At 43.2% G+C, this 25,583-nt stretch overlaps 1 protein-coding gene across 8 annotated transcripts in view; it reads left to right on the plus strand.

The window, feature by feature from the left end:
• Positions 1-25,583, plus strand: part of FAM118B (family with sequence similarity 118 member B) — an 82,340-nt gene that overhangs the window by 35,043 nt on the left and 21,714 nt on the right. For 2 of the 8 annotated variants that reach the window (XM_040326173.1, XM_040326175.1), the window contains 6 exons: positions 5,320-5,379; positions 6,275-6,364; positions 18,001-18,274; positions 18,650-18,877; positions 21,122-21,265; positions 22,735-23,020. In XM_040326173.1, the coding sequence (XP_040182107.1) occupies positions 6,288-6,364; positions 18,001-18,274; positions 18,650-18,877; positions 21,122-21,265; positions 22,735-23,020 (1,009 nt within the window). In that variant the 5' untranslated portion in view covers positions 5,320-5,379; positions 6,275-6,287. Of the gene's footprint in view, positions 1-5,319; positions 5,380-5,543; positions 5,733-6,274; positions 6,365-18,000; positions 18,275-18,649; positions 18,878-21,121; positions 21,266-22,734; positions 23,021-25,583 lie in introns of those variants that run through there. The other 6 variants (XM_040326174.1, XM_040326176.1, XM_040326179.1 and 3 more) reach the window with 5 other exon arrangements.

The raw sequence follows: 25,583 nt of genomic DNA on the forward strand, positions 1-25,583 counted from the left end.
TATTTTTTTTTTTTCCACAAATAGAGCTTTTTTTTGGTGGTATTTGATCCCCTCTGCGTTTTTTTATTTTTTGCGCTATAAACAAAAATAGAGCGACAATTTTGAAAAAAAAATGCAATATTTTTTACTTTTTGCTATAATAAATATCCCCCAAAAACATATATATACAAAAAAAAATTCCTCAGTTTAGGCCGATACGTATTCTTCTACCTATTTTTGGTAAAACAAAATCGCAATAAGCATTTATCGATTGGTTTGCGCAAAATGTATAGCGTTTACAAAATAGGGGATAGTTTTATTGCATTTTCATTATTTTTTATTTATTTTTTACTACCAATGGCGGCGATCAGCGTTTTTTTTTTGTTATTATTATTTATTTATTCGTGACTGCGACATTATGGCGAACACTTCGGACAATTTTGACACATTTTTGGGACCATTGTCCTTTTCGCAGCAAAAAAATGCATTTAAAATGCATTGTTTATTGTGAAAATGACAGTTTGGGAGTTAACCCCTTCAGCGCCCCCTTGTGGTTATGTGTTCCCTGAAGTGTGTTTACAACTGTAGGGGGGTGTGGCTGTAGGTCTGACGTCATTGATTGTGCATCCCTATATTGGGGAACACACAATCGATGACAGCGCCACAGTGAAGAACGCGGAAGTCATGTTTACACGCGGCTCTCCCCGTTCTTCAGCTCCGGGGACCGATCGCGGGACTGTAGCAGAGATCGGGTCCGCGAGTCCCGCGGCCACGGAGCTTCGGACCGGGTCGCGGGAGCGCGCCCACGACCCACCGCTGGGCTTTATACAATCAGGTACGTGATTGTGCCCAGCGGTGCCATTCTGCCGACGTATATCGTCGTTAGGCGGTCCTTAAGTGGTTAAGGTGAAAAAACACCTGCCAGTCCCCAGCCCCCCCGTTTTTTTACTTGCCTGACCCCATTCATCTCCTCGGGGATGCGCTGTCGCTCTCTCCACGGGATCCCCGCTCTTAATTGGCTAGATTGATGGCAGCACAGCATTGGCTCCCACTGCTGTCAATCAAATCCAATGATTCAGGGGGCAGGGTCGAGTCCGGCATTCGTGTCTATGGACGCAATTGCTGGACTCGTGAGCGCGCCCGCAAGGTAACCACCCCGGGAGAGTGCTTCTCCTAGGAAGTTATCTGAAGCGGGGAGGAGTGCCAAGGGACCCCAAAACAGGTGGATCGGGGCCACTCTGTGCAAAACGAGCTGCACAGTGGAAGAAAGTATATGTTGAGAAAAAAAAACACATTACAATCGCTAGAAAAGGTAATTGTCTTTCCTTTTTCAATCTGCTGCGCTGTAATTTTCTGTATAATGAAATATGGCTACCTGTGGTGTTTTATATACAGAATGCCCTCCAGAAACATAATTTCCTACTGTGTGATTGGCTCAGATTTTTACAGACGTCTGCACTAAGATAAATAAGTCAGATTTTAGACATCCCCTGCAACAAAAATATCAATTTTGGTGAGATGCTCTCAATAGGAAATCGCATCTAAAGGGATGCAGACCCTGCAATTTTCCTCATTGGTGCCCTGCAGGTGCAGCAGCTGATTGATAATTTATAAAATCACTCCCACTAGATTTACTTCCCACATAGACACAGACACAGGGTTTTCTTCAGAGGGGGAATGTTTTTATTTTTTTTCTCAACAGAAGTGGAGTTGCACAAGTTCAGCAGTAATATGGTAAAGTAAAGTTACACCTGCAAGAGTAAGGTGCAACTTAGGATGGTGTGGATGCCTTAATTGTTGTATGCATTACATAACTCCCCAATTTGGATAAATAGGCAAGTGTTTCACGAGATTGATATTTATATTTAGAGAGTTGGTCTGGGGGAAAAAAAGCTGTCAAGGATATGGTTACGTACGCTACAACTGCCAAAAGACGGGGGGAGTGGCAGTTTCGCATCCATGGTGCTATTCTTTGGCAACACAGTTGCAACATCTGAAAGGGCTGAAATGAATCCAAATGGGGATATACTGCTATCTGACACGTGCCATGATAGTTTGATTGAGGTTCTGGAGGCTGATTCATTTTCAGTTAAACTCCCTATGCTTTCAATGTTAAAGAAATTATGGAAAGTGATCCCCACTGAGCCGGTGAATGACAGGGCGGTCCCCGCACACTGTCAGATCTCCGCTCTCCCCTATGGGGGGATCGGATGAACATGGACCGTCTGTCCGTGTTCACCCGATCTTATCCGCAGACGGATTGAAAATTTGGATTTTCCTCCGTCTGCAGAATCGGAGGATTGCGGACCCGGATGAGATCGGGTGTCAGCGGATGTTCATCCGCTGACACCCACAATCTCATAGGGATCAATGTATGTCCCTTTTTCATCCGTAAACGGATGGATGGAAAAGCGGACATACGATCTGCATGTGTGAAAGAGCCCTAAGTGTTGGTTGTATAAATGTATATCTGTTGTTTGTGTGTTTTTTTTTTTATATGAATAAAAAACTACTTGATTAAAAAAAAATGGGTTACACCTGCCAGGAAATGCTTGGCATGTGATCTCATTTCATAGAAAACAAAAGCGTGCGTCCGGTTTCATTCTGTAGTGTGGGTGTGCACTGGGCTTCTGGTGTCAAATAAGAATAAACTGTATTTTATACTGTAATTCTGATTGCACTTCAAGCACCCTCCGTCACTGGCACACGGCTGGAGCTGGATTCTAGATAAACCGAACTAGCTACAAAACTGTGAAATTCCATGTAAACCCGAACTGGATAACCTTTAGTTTGCTCAGTGTATCCCAAATCATTGCTATTATTTTTTTTATTTTTTATGAAATTATTTGGTCCTGCGTTGCATCTTGGTTCTGCTGATCTCCTGTCTACATGTACTCCGGCGATGGGCTCAGGGCAGATTTTCTGGGCTGTTCTTGTGCATTTGAGATCACTTGTCTCCATCAGAAGCCCATAAGATAATGCAGATATGTAATTGAGAGACGGGGGCAAAATGTTGTCATCCTATAAAAGTAGGTGCCCGAAAAAGGAACGTCAAGCAGGATCACCAGGATCTCTAATATTCTAATAAAGGACACAGATCTAAAATGATTGCAAATTATGTTTGAACAAAAATGGGACTAGGCTAAAGGAGAGGTACCTCATCCATTTAATACTAAAGAGAACTACTGGTATTTTTCGGCGTATAACACGCACCCTAAATTTAAGAGGGAAGTTTAAAAAAAAAAAAAACTTTTCACAGCCCCCTGCGTATAACACGCAGGCACAGTTTACGCTCTATTTTCAGGGTAAAAAAGTGAGTGTTATGCGCCAATAAATACAGTATATGTTTAGGACTTTACTGATGCCAAGATGGAGCCAATGGCCATTCCTTCTCCTGGTACCTGTAAAGTCCTAAACATGTAGTTCTTCTTTTTTCTTTTTTTTTTTTTTTTACTACTTATGGCGGCGAACTGCTATTTTAAATATCGTGACTGCGACATTATGGCGGACACTTTTGGCGCTATTTTGGGACCAGTGTCATTTTATACAGCGATCAGTGCTATACTGCACTGAATACTGTGTAAATGACAGTGAAGGTGTTAACCACTAGGGGACGAGGAAGGGGTTATTTGTGACAGAGTGTGTAGGACGAGGTGTCCTATACCTACATACTATTGCTAATGTGTTTCCCTCATTCCCATCTCAAAAAGTTGGTAGGTAAGGATGAGCTTGGGTGTGTTTGCAGCTCCACGTGCCCGCACCTGCTCCTGCCAGAAAGCTGACACTCTGCAGCTCTAATCACAGGCAGCAAGACATTTCCTGATCCGCGGCTACACAGATCGGGGTAATGTCTCACTGCCTGTGATTAGTGCTGCGGAGTGTCGGCTTCCTGGCGGGCACGTGGAGCTGCGAACACCCCTGAGCTCATCCTTATTGGTAGGTATGTACTTTTATCTTGGCTGGCCCAGTATAACTTCAGTGCAAAGAATGGACCAACGACCTTTGCGTGCCAAATATTTTAGTTAGTATTTTCTTGAAACAGAAGATACTCACAGACGATAATTAAATGTATAATTGATGGGTTTTCAATTATGCGTGCTTAATCGTGAAGGCTTATGATTAAGCACGCATAGCACGGAACACGTCAAGGCTGCATGTGATTACCAGTCAGTATGTATCTTCATGAATAAAAACATGCAGTTGAGTTTGTATCACCACCCCACTTTAAACTGCAAAGGCAGCGAGACCGAACTGTGCACATGCCACGGCAAGAATTTAACCCCCTTGTCACATTCGGCACCAGTACCACCAGGCAAATCTACCCATTTGAGTAAAAGGGGGTCACACCGTTGGAGCTCCACCTTAAACTGCCAAGGCAATCAGATGGGGGTGTAGACAAGCCTGAGCCGTGATGCTTTGCGTCATGGCTGCGGCAAGAATTAAACCCTCTGCACTTTCAGTGGGCAGTATCACCCAGGAACGTTCAGTCAGGGGAGACAGAGCTTCACCTGCCATGAACCTAAAAAAAAAACCTTGAGCTTCGAGGGGCCGTAGCTCGGTGACAGTTATCCCGATTTTTATTTTATATTATATTTTTGAAAGCTTATGCTAAACCGAATAAATAGATACCCAACATGTCACGCTTTAAAATTGATCACTCGTGGAATGGCACCAAACTTCAGTACTTAAAAATCTCCATAGGCGTGGCTTTTTATTTTTATTTTTTTTTAGAGGTTAACTGTTTAGAGTTACAGAGGAGGTCTCCTGCTAGAATTATTGCTCTCGCTCTAAAGTTCGCGCTCTGATATGAGCCAGTGCCTCACCGCACATCCCTGGTATCACCCGCTGAACATGACCCATTGAAGTTAATGGGGACACCCCAGAACTGGCACACAGCCAAGTGCAACGTGGTTGTGGCACGATGGTGTGGATTTTTTGGAGGTAAATAGGTGGAATTACTGTTTATTGTTGGCTGTTAAAGATCGCTCTTCAGAGTGACCACATATCGCTCTTCATAGGGATAATACAAGTGTAAACGAGCGCTAAATCTGCTGATGGCTACAAGGGCCTGCTTGATTAGATGTGAATCGAATGTCTTTGCAATGCATCGTTTCTGGTAGATCTAAAGGATTGTATAGAGATTGTACAATTGGGTTGTAATTTGTGTGACCAGCTTTAGATGGGGGCAGGGACAAGTGAGAAGGGTTCTATCTTGGCCAGCTAGTTGAATAAATAAGAGTCTGTACATTGTGACCTTTAAGCAGCGCTCTGTAATGGCATAATCTAGAAATATGCAGTCTGGAGATAAAGCGAAGTTTATCGTGCAGCTTTGTATTCCAGCAGAGACCACATGCAGTGAGGACGCTCAGCGAGGAAGAGGAAGCCACCGGTCACAGCAAGGTAAACACTGGCAGCGACTGGCTGTCTTGCTGACACAAGAATGCCACTTATGTGCACTTTTTCCTCCTCGCTCTCCCTGACTCCCGCCTGTGCTGCCATGGCGACGTCTGGCCCATTCTGGTCTGTCTCTCTGCTCTCTCGCTCTCGAAATTGCAGTCTCGTCCAGCCCAGATTCATTAATGTTCAGGTTTAATCCCAGAGAGAGGTTTTTGGCTGTTTGGGATTTATTACTCTGCGGCGAGCTGGGATTTGACGCAATAAGATAGCGGCTGACATCCATTCTTATCAAGTGGCATCAGATCTTCCCTCCTGGATACTAGAGGGAACCAGACAGACTTACAGCTTGGCAGGAGGTCTGTAGAGTGACTGGCAAATCAGACATGGCACAGGTCCTAAGGGAAGTTTCAGAGAGGGCACAGGCACTGAGACCTTTCAGAGGGGGCACATCGAGGGAGCCACAGGCTCTATGGGACATCTTGGAGAGGGCACATGAACTGGGACACAGCAGAAAGGGCACAGACACTGTGGGACGCATTTAAGAAGGCACAGGCACTATGTGATACATCAGAAAGGACACAGAAACTGGGAGACCCAACAGAGCGGGTGCAGGCACTATGGAACACATAAGAAAGGGCACAGATCCTGGAAGACTTGTCAGAGCAGGCACAGGCACCATGGGGCAAATTGGAGGAGAGCACAGGTACTGTGTGACTGTCTAGCTGTTGCAGCTGACAAGGCTTGCTGGCACTTTTAGTTCATCCGCAAAACCGTCTTCCCACCCCCTTTGTAGAGACTTGATATGTTGGACAGAGTTGATTATTGTGCAAGTTTTCAGTTTTATTGACATTGTTTCCTGGTTTGTTTTTTTAATCTTCTTTTTTTTTTGCTTTTGTAGCTCCTGCAATTAGATGGCTTCTGCGCCAGGTTTAAAATCTGAGAGATTGTCACTGCTAGAGGACGGAATCCCCCCAGCCAAGAAACCCAGGTATTTGTTTTATTTAATGCCCTGTAATGGGAGTCCTAGGGGAAGTGAACTCCTATGTCTCCCTCCTATGTGATTAATGTAATCGTCTTCCTTGAGGGAACAGAGGACTCCCTCAAGGTCAGAGTTGGCCTTGCAGGATGGGAAAGCAGGTGAGAGGAATGTCGCCAACAGTAATCTATATATTGTTCTGCTGATGATGAGTTTAAACTCGGACATATTTATGAGAATGTTGTCATACTGCGATTAGACGCTTGGTGGAAGCGGCCGTTCTGATTCATGCCACTAACACGTTAACAACATATGTAAAGTGCCAGCATGTTATGTAGTTTGTACATTGTGTAATATAATAATGCAGAATACAAACTCAAGAGGGGGAGATGAGGATCAAAACTTCAGTAAATATATTTTTATTATCTTTATTGCCTTGTTTGTATTACTTAAAGGGAATGTAAAAGCTATTTTTTATTTATATTATTATAGCTTGTGGAAGAATTAGGCAGGCCCTACACTGTTCCAATCTTGGACATTCGAACAGTGTATGGGCAGGCTGATTAACCAATCAACTTGGGTACAACCAGCATACCAAGTTTTACCTGTGATTATCACTAGCAGCTGCTATAGCCTCTAGCAATAATCACTGTCTTCTCCCAGTGGGAACCACTTCCTTTGTCCTTCCCTGCCCCCTCCCCGGCAGGAGAAGGCAATGGCCCGGCAGCAGTGATCCCCGCATCAACACTGCCTATGTTGTTGGGGAAATCAAGCGTTTTTTTCTAATGGTTGCAGGAAAGAAATTCCCTCCCATGCTGGCCATACACTCCACGAAAAATCATCCGAATTAACTTTAGAAAAATGAACATTCGGTCGTGAGCTCAAACGATGGTGCCATCATGTAATGAGCGATGAATCGTTCTGTGGACATAAATAAAATAAAAAATTGGTTCGATTTTATATATATATATATATATATATATATATATATATATATATATATATATATATATATATATATATATACACACAGGGCTTTTTTTCAGGGGGGACTTGGTTCCACCACCTCTGCCTCAGACCCTTTGGTGCCTGCTCACCACAATCGCTTGCAAACACAGAAGTCTGGTTTCTGTGTTTACAGGTGACAGCTCTGCACTCTGTATGTAACCCCTCTGAACTCTGCACTCTGTATGTAATGCAATTCTGGTATTTAATGACCCTTTAAGACCCTTCTACTGCTTGTGAAATCTGAACGGGGTCGTGGTTGAGTTCCTGCACCTATTTTCTGAGAAAAAAAGCTCTGTGTGTGTGTGTGTGTGTGTGTGTATATATGTATGTGTGTGTATATGTATGTGTGTGTATATGTATGTATGTATGTGTATATATATATATATCTACACCTACCTAGTGCAGAAAGTTCGGACAGGAAAAACATTAACCTTCCGATTTATTGTTCGTTTGGCAGAAAATTTTCAAATGTGTCCTTTGGTTTTTCGGCTCAAAAACGTCCTAACGATTATCGATTTTGTGCCCGTTAACTGTTCGAAAAACGAAAGAACTGTCTGAACGACTAAATTTCGGCCGAATTTTCGTATAGTGTATGGCCAGCATTAGACCCTCATTATAATTGCTGTGTTCCTGCTGGGGTGATTCACTCTTTGTTCTAATAAATATTGTCATCAAAATAAAAAGTGATGGGCAATCCAAAATGTTAGAGATACTCTCCTGGGAACACCCATTCCAATGACCACTGTGCAAGATGGGAATCCCCCTCACTTTGTGGTGATGTACCCAATTTCCTCCAACTTTACCAGGACAAGGTGGTCAGGGAAATCTCCTCCATGGGACATGGACGGCACAGGAAAAAACAGACCGATTTATAAAACCTTTTATGCCCATACTTCCTACTACTGAAATCGTCTACTTTGATTTCACTACACACTTCTCACAATCTGCATTGGAAGCAGCAAGTCACTAGAGCCTGCATTATTTCCTGGCTGGAGGACATCCAGCATCATCTAGCTCTGTTTTCCCTGCCTGACTGTCCCTGGTTCGCCTTTTTTTTTAATTCATTGGATTTCGGTTCAATATCGCATGTGAGCACTAGAAATGACCACTCTTTAGCGATATCGAGATAGATAGAGATATATATATATATATCTCTATCTCTATCTCTCTATGTATGTATGTATGTGTGTGTGTGTGTGTGTGTGTGTGTGTGTGTGTGTATATGTATATATATATATATATATATATATATATATATATATATATATATATATATATATATATATATATATATATATATATATATATATATATATATAATTTCGGTAATATCTTCCAAAGATCGTATAATCAACATAAAAATCTTTCACCCATTTTGCTTAAAGTGGAGTTCCACCCTGAATTTTTTTTATTTCACCAACAATTCTAAAGATTTTTTTTTTTTATATATACTTGCCAGAAATGGCGGTCCGTAATCTGCCTCTTCGTTGTCCTCTTCATGGTGGGTCTTCTTCCTCTGTCCTAGTCGCGGTGTCTTCTGATGAATGGGGCGCTGTGTGTATCCCAGAGAGCAGCCGTCCAATTCACAAAGAGCGGCACAGCTCCCGCATGCGCAGTATGAAACGGGCAGTGAAGCCACATGGTGTCACTACCTGTTTTCCTTACTGAGGATGGCTGCGCCCGGAGCTGATGGGATCGAAGGATCGGCCTGGGGGGGGGGGGGGCTGACATCGCGGGTGAGTAGGACAGGTAAGTGTCCTTATTAAAAGTCAGCAGCTACAGTGTAGTTCCTGACTGGTGTGAATCACTGAAAAAACGCATACCACGAAAGTTAACAACCCCCAATCTTACACCAGGTATTCCAAACAAAACATTCTGGAGCCCTTTTACAATTCCAAACGGATTTTTGGGGTTGCCATATATTTTTAATCCAGACCTCCATCCCACCAACAGTCCTTGAGCGATGCAGGGGTTAATAGTTGAAGTGTATGAGTCAGGAATGCGTGTTCCACCCATCATAGGAGCTCTAGGACGTCTCCCTTATTGTTCTGCCAGCTTAGGACCATCGCCCTTTCCCGGTCCGCTGACTCCCTCGTCCTGGTGAGATCAGGCAGAGAAATGCTCTTTTATGTTGGGAAATGAGGTGAAAATGGCTGTTGTTAGATTGTGCACCTCCAAGAAAATCTCAGAGGGTCATGCAGCTTCATGAGATGAAGACACCACTATTAAAATGTTCTATTAAACTAGTAAAAAGTATCTTGGTACACTGACCCTTTCATCCAGACTTTAAATGGTTTTGTATTTGTTATTTTGTGGGTAAAGGCTCAGTGAAATGGTACAGCAAGGAAAGGAGCACTTCAAAGAGACTTATACGAGCAAAGAGCGTTATAAATTACTACCAAACAACTCACATAGAGCTTGCAGCTGAAAAAAAGGGGGGGGGGGGCGATCCATGAACGTTTGTGAAAACCTAAAAAATAGGGAGTAGGAGGGGGGGGGGGGTAAATTACATGGAGAGAAGAAGAGAAGAACTGCAAGGGGAGCTTGCATGGGAGCACGAGAAAACGTGGGGAGAGGAGGGAAGGAAGGGACTGAGGGAGTCTCTCCAACGTGGACCAGCCAGATTACATTGCCAGTGAAATGCTGGACTCGGTCACACTGAAAGCAAGGTTCTGTATATGTTCTCCTGAGTTTTAGAATTGATCCAAGGATCCCATACTTTAAAGTGTTACTAAACCCACAACAGGAAAATCAGCCTGTATATGCAATACAGCATGCTTGTTACTCACTGTGGAGGGGTTAATCCTCAGCATTATGTAAAAAGGCTGTTTTGTTCCGGTCTTCTCTGATTTCCCCCCCCCCTTTTTTTTTTTTTTTTTTGCCCCAAATCCATCGGCTGATAGACCAGAGCCCTAGGGGGCACTATGCACATGCTCCATTTGGTGTGTATTGCTAGAGCGTTATTTTTTTTATTTTCTTTTGCAGCCTCATAGGACAGTCGGAGGAGAATGAGAACTCCTCCTACAAGCTTTACCCAGTGCTCTGCCAGAGCCAGACACTGATAGAAGTCAAAAGACTGCTATATACTGCTGATGAGAAAAGGTATTTAGCGGTTTAGATTTACTAAAATAATTGCATTTGCATGTTCTGTGTACTGTAGGAGACCAGATATAGTGAATGCAGGGTCCTGGGCTTGGTAACACTGGTATGTAGGAATGTGTGTTTGGGACCCTAGGTTGTAAGCTGCTTGAGGGCAGGGACTGATGTGAATGTACAATATATATGTAAGCACTGCGTAAATTGACGGTGCTATAGAAGTACCTGAAATCTAAATAAATCAGTGGGTTGGGCATGATACCCAAGAAAGAATGCAGTCGCCCCATCGTATAGATCTAGTCCCATAAAATGGTGTCGAGGGACAGTAGCATAGCCGGGTTGGAGTGAGATTTAGCCATGTGTGTGAGTTGTATTGTGGAGGGTTTTCTCCGGCACCTCACTGCATTTGTTGTTTTGACAGTATAAGGTAAAGTAGTGATGAAAAGCAATTGTCGGTTTAACAAATCATTTTTTTTTGTTTATGCATGAAAAGCGTCCCTTGTTCTCATCTTTTAATGATCTCTGGCGTTTATGAGCATTTTTGAGCATGAACCTTTTGTGGGAGTATAGTTTTGCAAAAATAAAATAAAAATACAAATGGCTAATGCCAAAAATGTGGCATTCTACAGCTGTTTTTATAATGCCTAGTGTGCATAAAGCCTAAATCTATTTTGTTCCTTGATATAACAAATGGATATATAGGCAATCAGAATAAAAAAATTATGTCAGATGTAGTTGAACATTGTTTATCGGGTCTAAGGATTTGTACGCCTATTGCATCTGCCAGCCAGGATAGAAACCTAGAATAGTGATGGCAGAAAAGTGATCTATTGAGTCTGCCCCTTTTTTTTTTTTTTTTTTTTTTTATACTTTTTTGTGTGTGAGTATAGGTCTGGGTTTGCCCCAAGCATGTTTACATTCAATTACTTTTGACTGACGGAGGTCTGTTTCAAGAATCAACTATTCTTTTGGTAATTTTAATACTTTAAGAGAAGTTTTTGTTCTTTCAGTTTTTATTAAAGCGGAGGGCCACCCTAAAAAAAAATTTAACATTCTCCTTTAAAATCTGTTTAAAAAGATATATATTTTTTTTTTTTACTTACCAGAAATGCCTGTTGCTAGGCAGTCTTCCTAATCTGCCACTTTCTATACCGCGGAGCTCCTAGTTTTCTTCCTCCCTCGCGTTGTCCCCTGGGAAATGGGGACCGATGTCTTCTGGGACCTGTGTGTGTCCCAAAAGACAGCCAGCCATTCACAAAGCCCCGCAAAACTCATGCATGCGCAGTAGGAAACGGGCATTGAAGTCGCATGGTTCCACTGCCTGTTTCTCTTAGTTACGATGACGGATCGGCCCCGGGGGGGCCGACATTGTGGTCTCCCTGGACAGGTAAGTGTCCTTATTAAAAGTCAGCAGCTAGAGTTTGTAGCTGCTGACTTTAAAAAAAAAAATTAAAATCTTTGGCTGGAACACCGCTTTAAGGTGATTAGAATTTGACAAACTAACATAACGCGTTTTGTTCAAGTGTGAAAGTATAATGCATACAAATATAGGGGGAGGTAAAGGTTTAGAAGAGAAGCTGCATTCCTTAAATGAAAATGCAAGGCAAAGAATGTAAAACAAGCTAGAACAGTCGCTAGGCCGGACCATTTATTGGTAGCTTTGAGTGCCAACATCACAGGCCTCATGAATGGGATACTTTTCTAAATTTAGTCTCAAACTTTCCTCCTAGTAGTTTGAGGTTTTGACTTTAGCTCTATACTGAAAATCTTGTCTTTCTTGAAACTTATTCACACCCTTCATGTATTTAAAGGTTTCAGCCCCCTTCCCTTCTCCATTGAGTTTCTGCATTCTCTCCCACTATTTTTTTTTTTTTTTTTTCTTTTTATCCCTCAGACTTTTCGCCATTTTTATTGACTGTCTCTGGACCCTTCCTGTCTTATCAATCACTTTATGTAAGTGAGGAATCTGGAATTGGACTAAATTAGGATTAACTAAAGACGGGTATACATGGGCCGAATTTCGGGAGACATTTGTCGGTTCAAAAAAAAAATGTCTGACATTCGGCCCGTGTGTGTCAGTCTGTCCGACAGAAGCCGGCAGTTTATGCTGTGGGGTGGGCTAGCCCCCTGTCAGAACACAACAGCTGGGGGAGATTGCTGTACTTCGCATAGTGAGTACGACGACTGACTAAGGCCCCTTTCACATTGACGGACCGTTCGTCCGTTTATTACAAGTCCGTTTACGGACTTGTAATGCATCCCTATGGGATCGCGTCCGTTAGCGGATGGAGCATCCGCTAACGTCCGCAACCATCCGCGTCCGTCGGGATCCGGTTTTCCGGAAGGAAAAAAACCCTATTTTTCTTCCGTCCGGCGGAACGCATCGGATGAAGACGGACAGACGGTCCATCTTCATCCGATTCCCCATAGGGGAGAGTGGAGGAGAGACAGGGCGGTCTCTGCACAGTGTGCGGGGACTGCCCTGTCCGCCGACAGCTCAGCGGGGATCCCCGCTGAGCCGACGGACACACACAGAGCGGACACAAAAATGGTCCGCTCCGTGTGAAAGAGGCCTTAAGCTGATTTTTTTTTTTTTTTTTTCGTTCAACCAGTACCAGGCTTAAATATTTTTTTTTTTTTTTTTTTTAAAGAAGAATCGGGACATTTTTCCTCCTGCAGGTGATATCTCTAGAGATAACTAAAGATCTATATAGAGAGATCAGGACCTCCTTCTTTTGTTGGTGATTCCTCAATGGTTTCGATAAGTGCCACAATTCTGAAAGCTTTCTCTTCTGTCAGACCACACTGTTTACTCATTTAGCATTCACTTGAAATGAGCACCCCCAAATCTTTTTCCTCTGTATTTGTGTACAACCCTGTACCCCACAACATTGTACTCCTATTAGGGGAATATTTTTCCTTAAAGCAGAACTTCGCCCCAAAGGGGGAAATTCTGCTTTAAGTCCTCCTCCCTCCCACTCCCCATATTTGGCATATTATTTACCTAGTTTACACAGGTACCCACTTCTGCTCTTATTGCCTAGGCGATCCCAGCGGAAGTTCTCATGCACAGTGGGCAGCCAACTGTTCAAAGCCGAAAGCAGAATAATTGTCTGCCCACAGTTAGGATACCGGCGCCAGTAACCCGAAGGCTAGTGAAGAACTGACCCAGGTGAGGACGGTGCTGGATCCCTGGACAGGGAAGTGTCCTTTTATGAAGACCGTGCTACAGGATTTGTAGGATTTTTTTTTTTTTTTTTACCATTTTTTTTTTCCCCCAGAGTGAACAACCGCTTTAAGGGCATTATTTGTAGGTTCTTTTTAGAGCAGACATTTTACAAGCTGACTGTGTCCGTTTTAACAAGTGCAATTTATCCCACCTGAGCAGGCAGCCAGGTATACTCTGGTTAATAAGTAATCGGCTGATGAGACACCCTTGAATACTCCCCTGCCACACAATGTGCTTCTTTTCTGTCTGATCTGGAAATATTTATTTTTAATTAAATGTTTGATTAACAAGGAATAAACAAATAATCACAGTTTAAATCCCATCTAATTACTGGTGAGTTTAACTTGGTTTTGATGAAGAACATAAGTTTCAAGATGGGGGGGAAAACCGTACTTTGATACAGCAAACACTTTGAATATAAACCTGTGGTAGTTTCATGGTGTTAATCTGGCTCTTGTCCTGGTTATCTGGTACCTTTTTTGAGGTTCCTTTGGTTGAAGTCCTTATTCTTGCAGAGAAGCTCAAAATTCCAGGGTGCTCTTCAAAGAAGTCCAGAGCTTGTATAGTTGTTGTGTAACCCACCCCTACCTGCCGCATGTTGGCCAGTGAGGTCACCCATTGTGTTTTCTAGCCAGTTGGAAAGTACAAGTGTCAGAAATAGGTGGTACATGCCAACCATACAGGCTGTGCTTGCAGTTTCCTTTTACAGTGAAATGTGGGGGTTCCAGGCTCCTGGGGTGCGCAAATAATTTAGGTAATTGTTGATGGAGGAAGCTTTACTTCATGGAACCCCTATAAATTCACTTTTATCATGAAGATTGTATGTTTTAGCAGTGCTTGTTTACTTTAAGGATTTGTCGAAGCTTTTAGAATTCTGGAAGGAAATGTCAAACTTTTGTAGAGGATTTTACCTTGTAGAATCTCAGCAGAAGCTGCCTAGAGCCGAGTAAAACCTACCTGCTTCTTAACTTTATAGAAGATTATTTTAATGTGGACATAAAACCCTATTACAAATCTGAATTGATTGAGCCCACTCGCCAGAGATGAGACAACCTAAGGCACTTGTGCCATCACAGGGGTCCATTGTCATATTAGTGGCACCTAGAAGGTTGTCAGGTGGCATACAAGCAGACTTGGACTGGCCCGGCCAGAGAAACTGCCCCTGTTCCATACATATATAAGCCATTACCATGGGCTGTAAATGACAGCTAAGTTGTCTATACAAAGCCTGGTCTACTCCTCTGCGCCCACGGCCTACCCACCTCCATTATAATTTAGGCTGCATTCACACCTGAGCGTTTTCAGCTCTTAAAACGTTCATCTCAAAACGCCCAACAAGAAAAATCCCATTCGTTTAAATGGCCCTGTTCACATCTGAGTGTTCTGTCCCCTGAAGCTTAAAGTACATGAGCTTCTTTTTAGGCAGATTACAGGCGTTTTTCTGCTTTTTACATTGGTGACATTTTTTACCTATACAAAATCGTGCAACTTTCCGCTTGAAAACGATTCGCTCAGGTGTGAATGCAACCTAAGAGAGGCACTTCTGAAGTTTTTAGGTGTTGGTCATTCTCCCAGTACCAGCCCAACTGTAGATGTCACTGTGTGAAAAAGCCTGCCTGACTATATTCTCCTTGGGGAGCCACTAGCTATAGCCGGTATGACTGTAAAACAGGCATGATTGTGCTGGTCTGAAGTTTTAAGTGCCGGTTCACACTACAAAAAAAAACGCATTCCAGATCTGTCCCGGATGTGCTTCTGTATGCGCATTTTTAATAGGTTTCCGTAAGCATTCCAGATAAAAAAAAATGGGTGGTGGGGTGTTGTGTGTGTGTGTGTTTTTTTTTTATTTTTTATTGTTGTGTTGCGTTTTTGTTAAGTTTCAGTACAGTTCTGTGCAGGAAAAAATCAGCATGTTCTACTTCTTTCTTTTTTCTGGAACTGCAAGCACTGGTGTGAACTATGCCACAGAAAGCTATGTAACCTACTTTCTATGCGTTTTGATGCAGAAAAAAATAATCTGATCTGAGGTCTGAATTAAAGTGATGACCATGTTCACCTTTTTCATAAAATAGCTTATGCAGTCAAGGGGCCCCAGTAGATGTATAAAAAAAAAATTGTCACTAGGACATAAACATTTGGATGCTCACTCCCAGCATTATAGGAGTGAAAGTCAAAAGGGTTTTTGGATCCTAGCAACAAGGCAGGACATGGAGATTGCTAACAAAGTTCTTCAGCCAGGCTTCCAGGGGGTCCAGATGGCCTAAAGCAGGGGTGTCGAACTCAATTTCACCGTGGGCCGCATCAGCATTATGATTGTCCTCAAAAGGGCCGGTTGTATCTGTAAGATTAGATGTCCAGCGCATCCCCTCCCCTTACATTAGATGTCAAGAGCCACCCCACCATCAGAAGTTGAGTCCCCCACTCTCCCTTACATCAGTGTACCCCCCCCCTTACCTTATGCTGCTGCTGGGAAGAAGCTGCATGCATTGCTTGCTTGAAAGCAGGGATCTGGAGGAGGACCACATGCAGCTGCAGGAGAGGTACGAGGGCCACATGAATTGGCCTGGAGGGCCGGATTCGGCCCGCAGGCCTTGTGTTTGACACCTGTGGCCTTAAGGTGTGTCATTAAAATGATGAACATTTTAAAAAGCAGCACTTTTTTTTTTCATATCTACTGGGACCCCTTGGCTGCATAATCAATTTTTTTTTTGGAAAGGGTGGCATTTGGCCTAGGTTCACACCAGGAAACCGCATGTACTTGGCACTGCATTCTTGTGCAAATCACGTACAATTCTTTGAGGCACCTTTTTTTTGTTTAGCCGCACTGCAATCGGATTGGGTGTTAATACCCACGTGATCCGGTTCAGGCAAACGCACTGCTCTTTGTAACCCGCTTCTGGGGTGTCATTGACTTTTATATGACACCTGTAGCAGATCGCAGAACACGTGATGCAGTGCGGGAAACCTGCAGGATTCGCTGCATTTTATTTTATTTTTTTTGCACCACATCAGTGTGAAAGCAGGGCTTAATGTGGAAAACGTTTCTGACCTAAGCCATTAAGAACATGAGACCAGTTGCCTAATCTGCAAAAAATTCTCACCTGCATTTTCTCCCCAGTGCTTCCAGCTGGCCATTGTTTAGGTAGTAATCGATTGGACGGGGGATTAGAGGCAGCCCCTACTATGGCCCGGATTCAGAGACATCGGCGTATTTTTGTGCGGGCGTAGCGCATATGAGACGTAACTCTGAGAGGCAAGAGCAGTATTCACAAAGCACTTGCTCCCTAAGTTACGTCGGCGTAGCGTAAATGGGCCGGCGTAAGCCCGCCTAATACAAATTAGGAAGGTAGTGGGCGTGTTGTATTAAAATTAGCCGTAACCCCATGTAAATAAATTCCCGAAAGAACGGCGGATGCGTGCGCATGCTCAGAATCACGTCGCATATACTCCCTAAGATACGTCGGCTCAATGCCTCATTCACGTACGACTTACGCAAACGACGTAAAATCTGAGGACTGTTCCGACGTCCATACCCTAACATGACTTACCCCTGCTTTATGAGGGATAACTATACGCCGGACGTACGCCTTACGTAAACGGCGTAGCTTACTGCGACGGGAGCAAGTACTTCGTGAATCGGCGTATCTAGGTCATTTACATATTCGACACGTAAATCAATGGAAGCTCCCCTAGCGGCCATCGCAAATATGCACCAAGATACGACGGCGTAGGAGACTTGCGTCCGGTCAGATGGAGCCAGAATTCAGGCGTATCTGGTTTCAAGAATACGGCGCATAGATACGACGCCTCATCCTAGAACTTGCGCGGCGTATCAACAGATACATCGGCGTAAGTTCTCTCTGAATCTGGCCCTATGTGTCTGTCTCCCAAAGTGCCGACTGTCTACTTTTTATTCTATTCTGTCCTCTGTTGAAACAATCTGTAAACGGCAGCAGAACCAAAACAGATTTATGGATAATTTTTACAAAACTGCGCCAACATCTTGCCCTGAGATCCTTCATATTGGGCTTGGATGAATGACCACCCTTGCCAATTTTATATTGGGCTTAATATTTAACCGCCCATTACCGAGTCTTTTTTTCACTTCCTGTCCTAGTGACACCAGAACAAGAAATGGGACACTTGCAACAATGAAAAACATTGTCAAAAGTTCACAGTTCACTTTACTAAATAAAAATATTTAAATAAAACTATTGGAGGGGTGGGGAAACCCTAAATTTATTTTTTTGGGCTAGAATTGGTCTTTTAAACTGAAGTTATCACAGTGGCCGTTTGTTTGTACTAATTCGGTTAGATGCCATCTTGTGCCTTTCAGAAAGCTGCTGCCCAGTCTGAAGACAAAAAAGCCGCAGGAGCTGGTGCTGGTGATCGGGACGGGGATCAGTGCTGCCGTTGCCCCCCAGGTTCCTGCACTGAAGTCTTGGAAAGGGTTAATTCAAGCACTGCTGGATGCTGCCAACGACTTTGACCTCCTAGAAGAAGAGGAGAGCAAAAAGTTTCAGAAGTGTCTCCACGAGGACAAGAACTTGATTCACGTGGCCCATGACCTCATCCAGAAGTTGTCCCCGGTCAGTGCCCACACACAATAGTATATACTAACTGCTACCAGGGTCTGTCCTTCAGTCACTGTGAGGAGCACCTCCATACTGCTAACTGACACCAGGACTTATCCCCACAGCCACTGTGAGGAGCCAATCCACATTGCATAGGAAAGAATTTTAAGTGTTGGTTGTCTGGTGACCGGGGTTGGGGGGGGTAGTCATATGAAATCCAGGTGGATGGTGTCCTTAGTGGGAATCAAACCCAGGACCCCAGTGCTGCAGGATCACCGTGCTAAACACTCTACCATAATGTAATTGAGTATGTAATTGAGTAATCCATTTCTGTTTTTAGAAATCGTTGGTATTGAACACCTTTCCTTTCAATCTTCTTTCTTACTGTAGCGCACCAGCAATGTGCGGTCCACCTTCTTCAAGGACTGTCTGTACGAGGTGTTCGATGACCTGGAGTCCAAAATGGAGGAGACGGGCAAGCAACTGTTGCAATCCGTGCTGCAGCTGATGGAGCACGGTGCTCTCGTCCTGACAACCAACTTCGACAACCTTCTGGAGATCTACGCCTATCACCAAGGGAAAGAGCTGGAGTCCCTTGACCTGACCGATGAGAAGAAGGTAATGCCAGACAACAACCAGCATCTCGTGTGAATGACACTGCCAGGAGGGACACGGAGATTTTACTCATGACTAAATCAAAAATTTTGCAACTGTTTGAGGGATAAAGCTTTACTTTAGGCAAAAACTATAATCAGTAGTTGGGCAAATATAGGCCCCCAGGCTCATTAGGGGCATGAAACGTAAACCGTGTGTGTGTGTGTGTGTGTGTGTGTGTGTTTTTTTTTTTTCAGTACTCTATAACCCAGGTACTGCGTACAGCTGATTTTATAGGCATGAATGGCTGAGTGTATACATTGGTACTTGCATATTTTCTGCATTTGTGAGATGCCCTCTACCCAGGGTTACATGAGTACTGGCATATGCTGATGTACAACCATTCGATGTGTTTCCAAGAAGGAAACCACTTTTTCCATGATTCATTGGGACTCCACTGACATGTTTGGTGTAAATGCAAGTGTTTCATTGGCTGTGGGTTGTGACAGGGAGCTGTAATCTTACCCACCTACAGGAGGAAGCGGTGGCATCACCACTTTCTCTTTAAAGCGGAGTTCCGGCCACAATTTCACTTTTTAAATATAAATACCCCTGTAATACACAAGCTTAATGTATTCTAGTAAAGTTAGTCTGTAAACTAAGGTCCGTTTTGTTAGGTTGTTACAGCATTTAGACACTTTATAAAATAGAAATTGACTGGGGCCATCTTAAGTGTGGGCATTATGAAGCCAGACTGTATGACTTCCTGGATTTCAGCCTTGCAGATCTCGCACATGCTCAGTGCTGCACAAGCAGTGTCAGATCAGGTTTCAGCACCTGTGCTGTCCAAGTCGCATGATTCTTTGAGACTGGGGAGTGCACAGACTCCTGGAAAGTTACACCCACTACATTCCCAGGAGTCTGTGCGGTGTAGGTTAGGAAGCTTAAGCACCTAGGTGCAGGAAGTGGGAAGATTAACTATTCTGCCTAGCAACAACACTTTGAAGGCATCTAAAAAAAAAAATTTCGTAAAGGACTAATGACATTTTTTTTAAAACTACTGATGTAATGTTATATTTATGGGTGGAACTCCACTTTAAGGAAACTAGAGATGGGAGGAAATTTGACAGAGACAAAACGGCAGTGCACAGTCTCCAAGATCTGGAGGTAGAAGAAACTGGGCATAAGGAAGAGTAACAACTTTTGTTGAGGGGGGGGGATGCCAAAAATCGCTTTTGTATCTTAGTGCAGACTTCTGGGAAAATTGGTGAGCCAATTTAAAAGCGGGAAATTCTGTTTCTGGGGGGCGTTCTGTACACATTCTGTGTAATGAACACCTCCAGGTGCATCGCATTTTACAGGAAATTTGCAGAGCTGCAGATTGAAAAGGAAAGGTCATTTTTAATAACTTTCAATTACAATATGACGTGTCGCAATTGTATATGCTATATATTTTGTTTTCTTTATTTTTTCCCCATAAAAGTGGTGTTACCTTTTTACTTTAAAAAAATAAATAAAAATTCACGTATGCTGCTGAATTGGGATAGCACCTACTTTTACATGTGTTACATGTTCTCAATCACGTAGCTTAATAACTTAAAAAAAAAATTAAAATAAAAAAACATTTAAAATGGCTGCTAATCATTTTAGATGCTTATTTCTGATATATACCAAAAAAACTTTCCACAGCCCCCTGCGTATAACACGCAGGCACAGTTTACCCTCTATTTTCAGGGTAAAAAGGTGAGTGTTGTACGCCAATAAATACAGTACTTTGCTCTCTCTATCAGGTGGCCAGGGAGCCGTTTGTCAAAACGAACACTGTCTATACTGTGCTGGCCGATCTCATTATCGGTTGCAAACCAGATTTGATCCAATTTGAACAAAGGTGTAAAAATGTAAAAGCTGGCCTCCTGCATTGTATGTATGTCTAGTGAGAGGAAACCCATCCTGTTCTTGAGAAAGACTTACTCTGAAATTTTTCAGATATGCTTGCAGTCTGACTTTTTTTTTTTTGTATGCTGTGTGACTGGAAACGCATAATAAATAGCGGTGTTAAATACATGTATCTGCAAAGGTGGAAATGCACATTAAATGGTGCATGGCTCTGCTATACAGTTAGTTGATACTCTAGGGCACATATTGGTTTTTGTCCACAATCCTATTTCCCCACCGTCGCATGCACAACTCACAAGCATTTATTGAATCCACTGTATTACTAGCCTGGGGGAGAAGTGGCACAGATCGCTCATTATCAAGATATCAAAGCTGTTTTCTCACCAGGTACTTGAATGGGCTCAGGAGAAGAAGAAACTTAGTGTCCTGCACATCCACGGCGTCTATACAAACCCCAGCGGCATCGTCCTCCACCCGGCTGGCTACCAGAATGTCCTGCGCAACACAGAGGTCATGGTGAGAGTACACTCTGATTAAAAAAAAAAAAGAAAGAAAGAAATTGTCTGCATTATTGCCACTCTGAACTGGAGAAATGGCTTGTGTAATCTGATTAGCTGTATTAGGGGTAACGTATATGGTACATTTTCCTTTTCAGTTGTTTTAGATTAGCCCCAGTTGTGTTGCATGTAGGTACAGGGCTGGGTGAATTTCGATCTATCTATGGCCATTCCTGCTAGAGAGAAGTTGATCTAATTGGAAAATTCTTGTTCGATCAGCACTGCAGTCACTGTATTATGACAGAGGAGTCGTCTCCGCTGTCAGAATACAGTAGCACAGGGGGGTGAATTCCCCCATTCACCTTGGTTGGGTGGATGGGGAAATCCATTTTATTTCTTTTTGTTTTTTCTTTTTTTGAGTTTTTTTTTATTTCTTTTCATTAGCTGGCTATAGCAAGCTTTAGCCATTGATCGTTGCACACATTTTAGAGATTTTGAGCCCTTTCACACTGGGGCTTTGGGCGCGCTTTACCGTTGTTTTAGCGGTGCTTTTCGGGGTGGGGCTATCGGTGCTTTAAACCCCCGCTAGCAGGCATAAAAGGGTTAAAAGCACTGCTGCTTTGCTGGCGCTGACCATTGCTTTCAATGAGCAGGGGTGCTTTAGGAGTAGTGTATACGTCGCTCCTAAGGCGCCTCCAAGAACCTGCTTGCTGGACTTTTTTTTACATCCTGCCAGTGCACTGCTCCAGTGTGAAAGCATGCTGGTTCACATTGGAGTGACAGGAGAGACACAACAAGCGCTATAGCACTTATAGCACTTTGCGCCTGTAAAGCACCTCAGTGTGAAAGGGGTCTTGGTGAGGTCTTATTGACCAATCTAAAGGCCCACTATAGGAAAAAATAAAAAGTACTGTCTTCTACTGACTGTTAAAGTGGAAGTAAAGGCAAAGCCTAACCAAAGCTAAACCTACTCTCAGCCACATTCTAAACCTAATCTATCTAGCCCTATAAAGAAAAAAAATAGCTATACTTTTTCCTATTCTTAAGCTGCTCCGGGTCCGGTCTCCAGCGGTACCCTTTGTGTGCAGGAGAAAGCTAAATAGATCAGACTTGGTAGGTTTCGCGTTTACTTCCACGTTAATACTTTAGCTGACAGTATTAAGTATATGATGTATATGCATGTGTACAACCCTGCCAGGCTGTGATTTTAACATGGGGTGGGGGGCTTGATTGTGGCCAGAGGGCGGTAAAAACAGTGACTCGGTTGCCTGTTTTTTTTATTGCCTCCCTGTTGCTTCCACACACTGGCTGCCCGTATAAAAGAGCCCTACCTGATTAAAATGTGTTTGCTTGAGTTGCTCTTAGATTTGTTTAAAATGACATGATCTAAAGCTGGCCATACATTCTAAGTTCAGTGGGCTGAACCAAAAAAGGTAGCAGATAATCAGTCTAGGCGGCTCTTCTAACATCTTCTCATTTCTGCTGCAGCGGGAGATCCAGAAGCTGTACGAGAACAAATCTTTCCTGTTTCTGGGCTGTGGCCGCACTGTGGATGACACGACTTTCCAGGCACTCTTCCTAGAGGCAGTGAAGCACAAATCTGATCTGGAACACTTCATGCTGGTCCGGCGGGAGGCCGTAGATGAGTTCAAGAAGCTGAGGGAGAACATGCTGGACAAGGGCATCAAAGTGATTTCCTATGGCACAGAGTATTCTGACCTGCCTGAGTACTTTGAGAGGCTAGCCAATGAAATCTCCAACAAGGGCCGGACAGGTACACGGCCAACTTTTACTTGATATGTTGCCTGGTTCCACATATGCTCTGTACTTGTGTATTATTATGTATTTATCAGATAGGAGGAATTTCAACAAGAACAGCGGTATTGCTTCAAGCAGATAATTTGATCTTTAGCTCAATCTGTCCATTCCAGCAATGTGGACATTTGGCTTTTTTTTTTTTCCTTACTTTGTGAAGCTTGTTGCCAAGTTGTCTCCTGCATTCTGCCTCCTTGCGGGCTGCAGCGATGTACGTAATTTCCTGCTGCGCCGAGGCTCCTGGGAGATGCGTGTCATTGTTATCAGGAGTCAGTGGGCAGCTCAGCATGATAACGGGGCAGCACTTCCTCAGTCGTAGCCCATTGTGATGGCAACCAGACACGCTTGCCTGCGCTACGCCCTGTGTAGAATGCGCATGCACGACATCGGGAGGTGCATGCTGGGTAGCCAGCAGCGTCTTATCCCGGAACGGAGACCTAGTGGGCTTCATATGCCCACAATCGAGATGGCTGCACTCAGGAAGCTGAAAGCGAAGGTAAGTAAATTTAAAAAAAGATGTACTGGAACCACGATTTTATATGCAAAACATTCATTTACAGTAACTTATTCATACAAGCTGAACGGATGACTAAAAAAAAAAATGTGGGAGGAACTCCGCTTTAAAAAGGAAGTAAACCTCCATCTTTAAGGCTTTCCTATAGGTAGTTTAAATATCTCCTAAACATGCACTGTTTAGGAGATATTTACTGAACATGCAGCAAGTGAAATTGCTGGAGCATGCGCTCTGAAGGAACGTCTTCCTGTGTCGTTTCTTCAGTCCTGTACTGTGACCGGCGGCTTCTGTATGCGATGACTTGCAGGCAAGAAAAAAAATGCAGCGGCTTACAATCGCTTTAAAAGGCCCCCAAGCACAGTCTGTGAATTAACATTCCTCAACAGAGTTCCTTGTGCTGGGAGAATGCTGATCTATATTCTGCTTTGGAACTAGGAATATGCAGCTGTGCATGGTCCCAGCTCTGAGACTGCCTGGTCACGAACCGTGCTTGCCTCACACTAACAATTGAGAACCATGCTGAACTGTTCCTGGTCACATGATCACTATGCCAGCAGTCAGGATGATCACGTGAGTTTATTTACAAACAAAAGTGCCATCTTTGCTGCCACTGTGCCTCGCATTAACCCCTTTACGACAGCGGGCTAATGGGCTTTATACAAAATAACAAGCATGCATACACTTATTTTTCACATAATTTACTATATTATCCCCTGTACATCGGTCAGAGTCGCTGCTTTAAATGGGCAGTGATGAGCAAGTGGGTGGGGCTCTCAATCTTACCACACTGGCTGCACAGTGCTGGTGTGTTTGTGTGTGTGTATATGTGTGTGTGTGTGTGTGTGTGTGTGTGTGTGTGTGTGTGTGTGTGTATATATATATATATGTATATATATATGTGTGTGTGTGTGTGTGTATATATATATATATATATCACTATAGTTGAGAGCTGCACCCGGTCTCTGTCCAGTGCAATGCAATCTAGGCTTCCCACCGACCAAATATAGTAAAAGTCCAAAGGATTGCTGCACTTAAAATATTTATTACTTCATAATTCAAGGAATTACATGATCGGATGTTTGAAGATTTCTGTTTCGGCTCACAAGCTTACGCCCTTCGTCGGATCAAAAACATATCTAACAATTCAGATGCATTCAAGAGAATTTAAACACTTTCACAAATAAATGGCATACAGAATCAATCCTGTGGTTAATGACTAATCGGTACAATTGCATTCCTTCATTGATTGTTTTTCTCCACTATCACAGAAATGGTTAACCAAGACAGGTGTTCTCCTCATACTTCAATCGGGAACCTTCACTTTGTCAGTCTGTCAAGATAAATACATACATATGGATACCACCACATATTGAAAATATATTTTAAATAAATATAAATCAGTATTTAATCCTTTTGGGGTAATAGTACTGAGAAAATACAGTATACCTCACGTTTTCTGATCTATTCTCGATCACCTCCTCTCCTTATGAATCCCTTTTCAATACCATATACTTTAGTTGGGGAAATAGAATGACCTTTGTCTACAAAATGTCTAGCCAAAGGTAGTTGTGTTAATTTATCCTTAATTGAAGACTTGTGCCTAGCTATAGGGTCTTAACTATTTGTGGTGTTTCACCAATATAAAGTAACCCACAAGGGCACTTTATAGCATAGATTACACAAGAGGATTGGCATGTATAGTATCCTTTAGCCCTGGTTCACACTGGTGCGATTTGACATGTAAAATCAGCGACATTTGCCGGCATCTGCAGCGCTGCACTGATTTCAAACAGTAGTTTCTGTACTACCCTTTGCGATTTACATTGACGTCTGTCAGAAACCTGCACAGATGTCTCTGTAATCGCGGCCGAAATCGGGACTGACGAGCGGAAGTAAAATTTTGTGCGAGTTCAGCTGAACTGGCGCGGCTTCACTCCAGCAGCCCAGTGTGAACCTGGGCTCAATTGGGATTTCAAAACCTTTTATAGGGATGTGATATAGATTTCCC

Source organism: Rana temporaria, chromosome 10, assembly GCF_905171775.1.
Source record: "Rana temporaria chromosome 10, aRanTem1.1, whole genome shotgun sequence".
Classification (NCBI taxonomy): domain Eukaryota; kingdom Metazoa; phylum Chordata; class Amphibia; order Anura; family Ranidae; genus Rana; species Rana temporaria.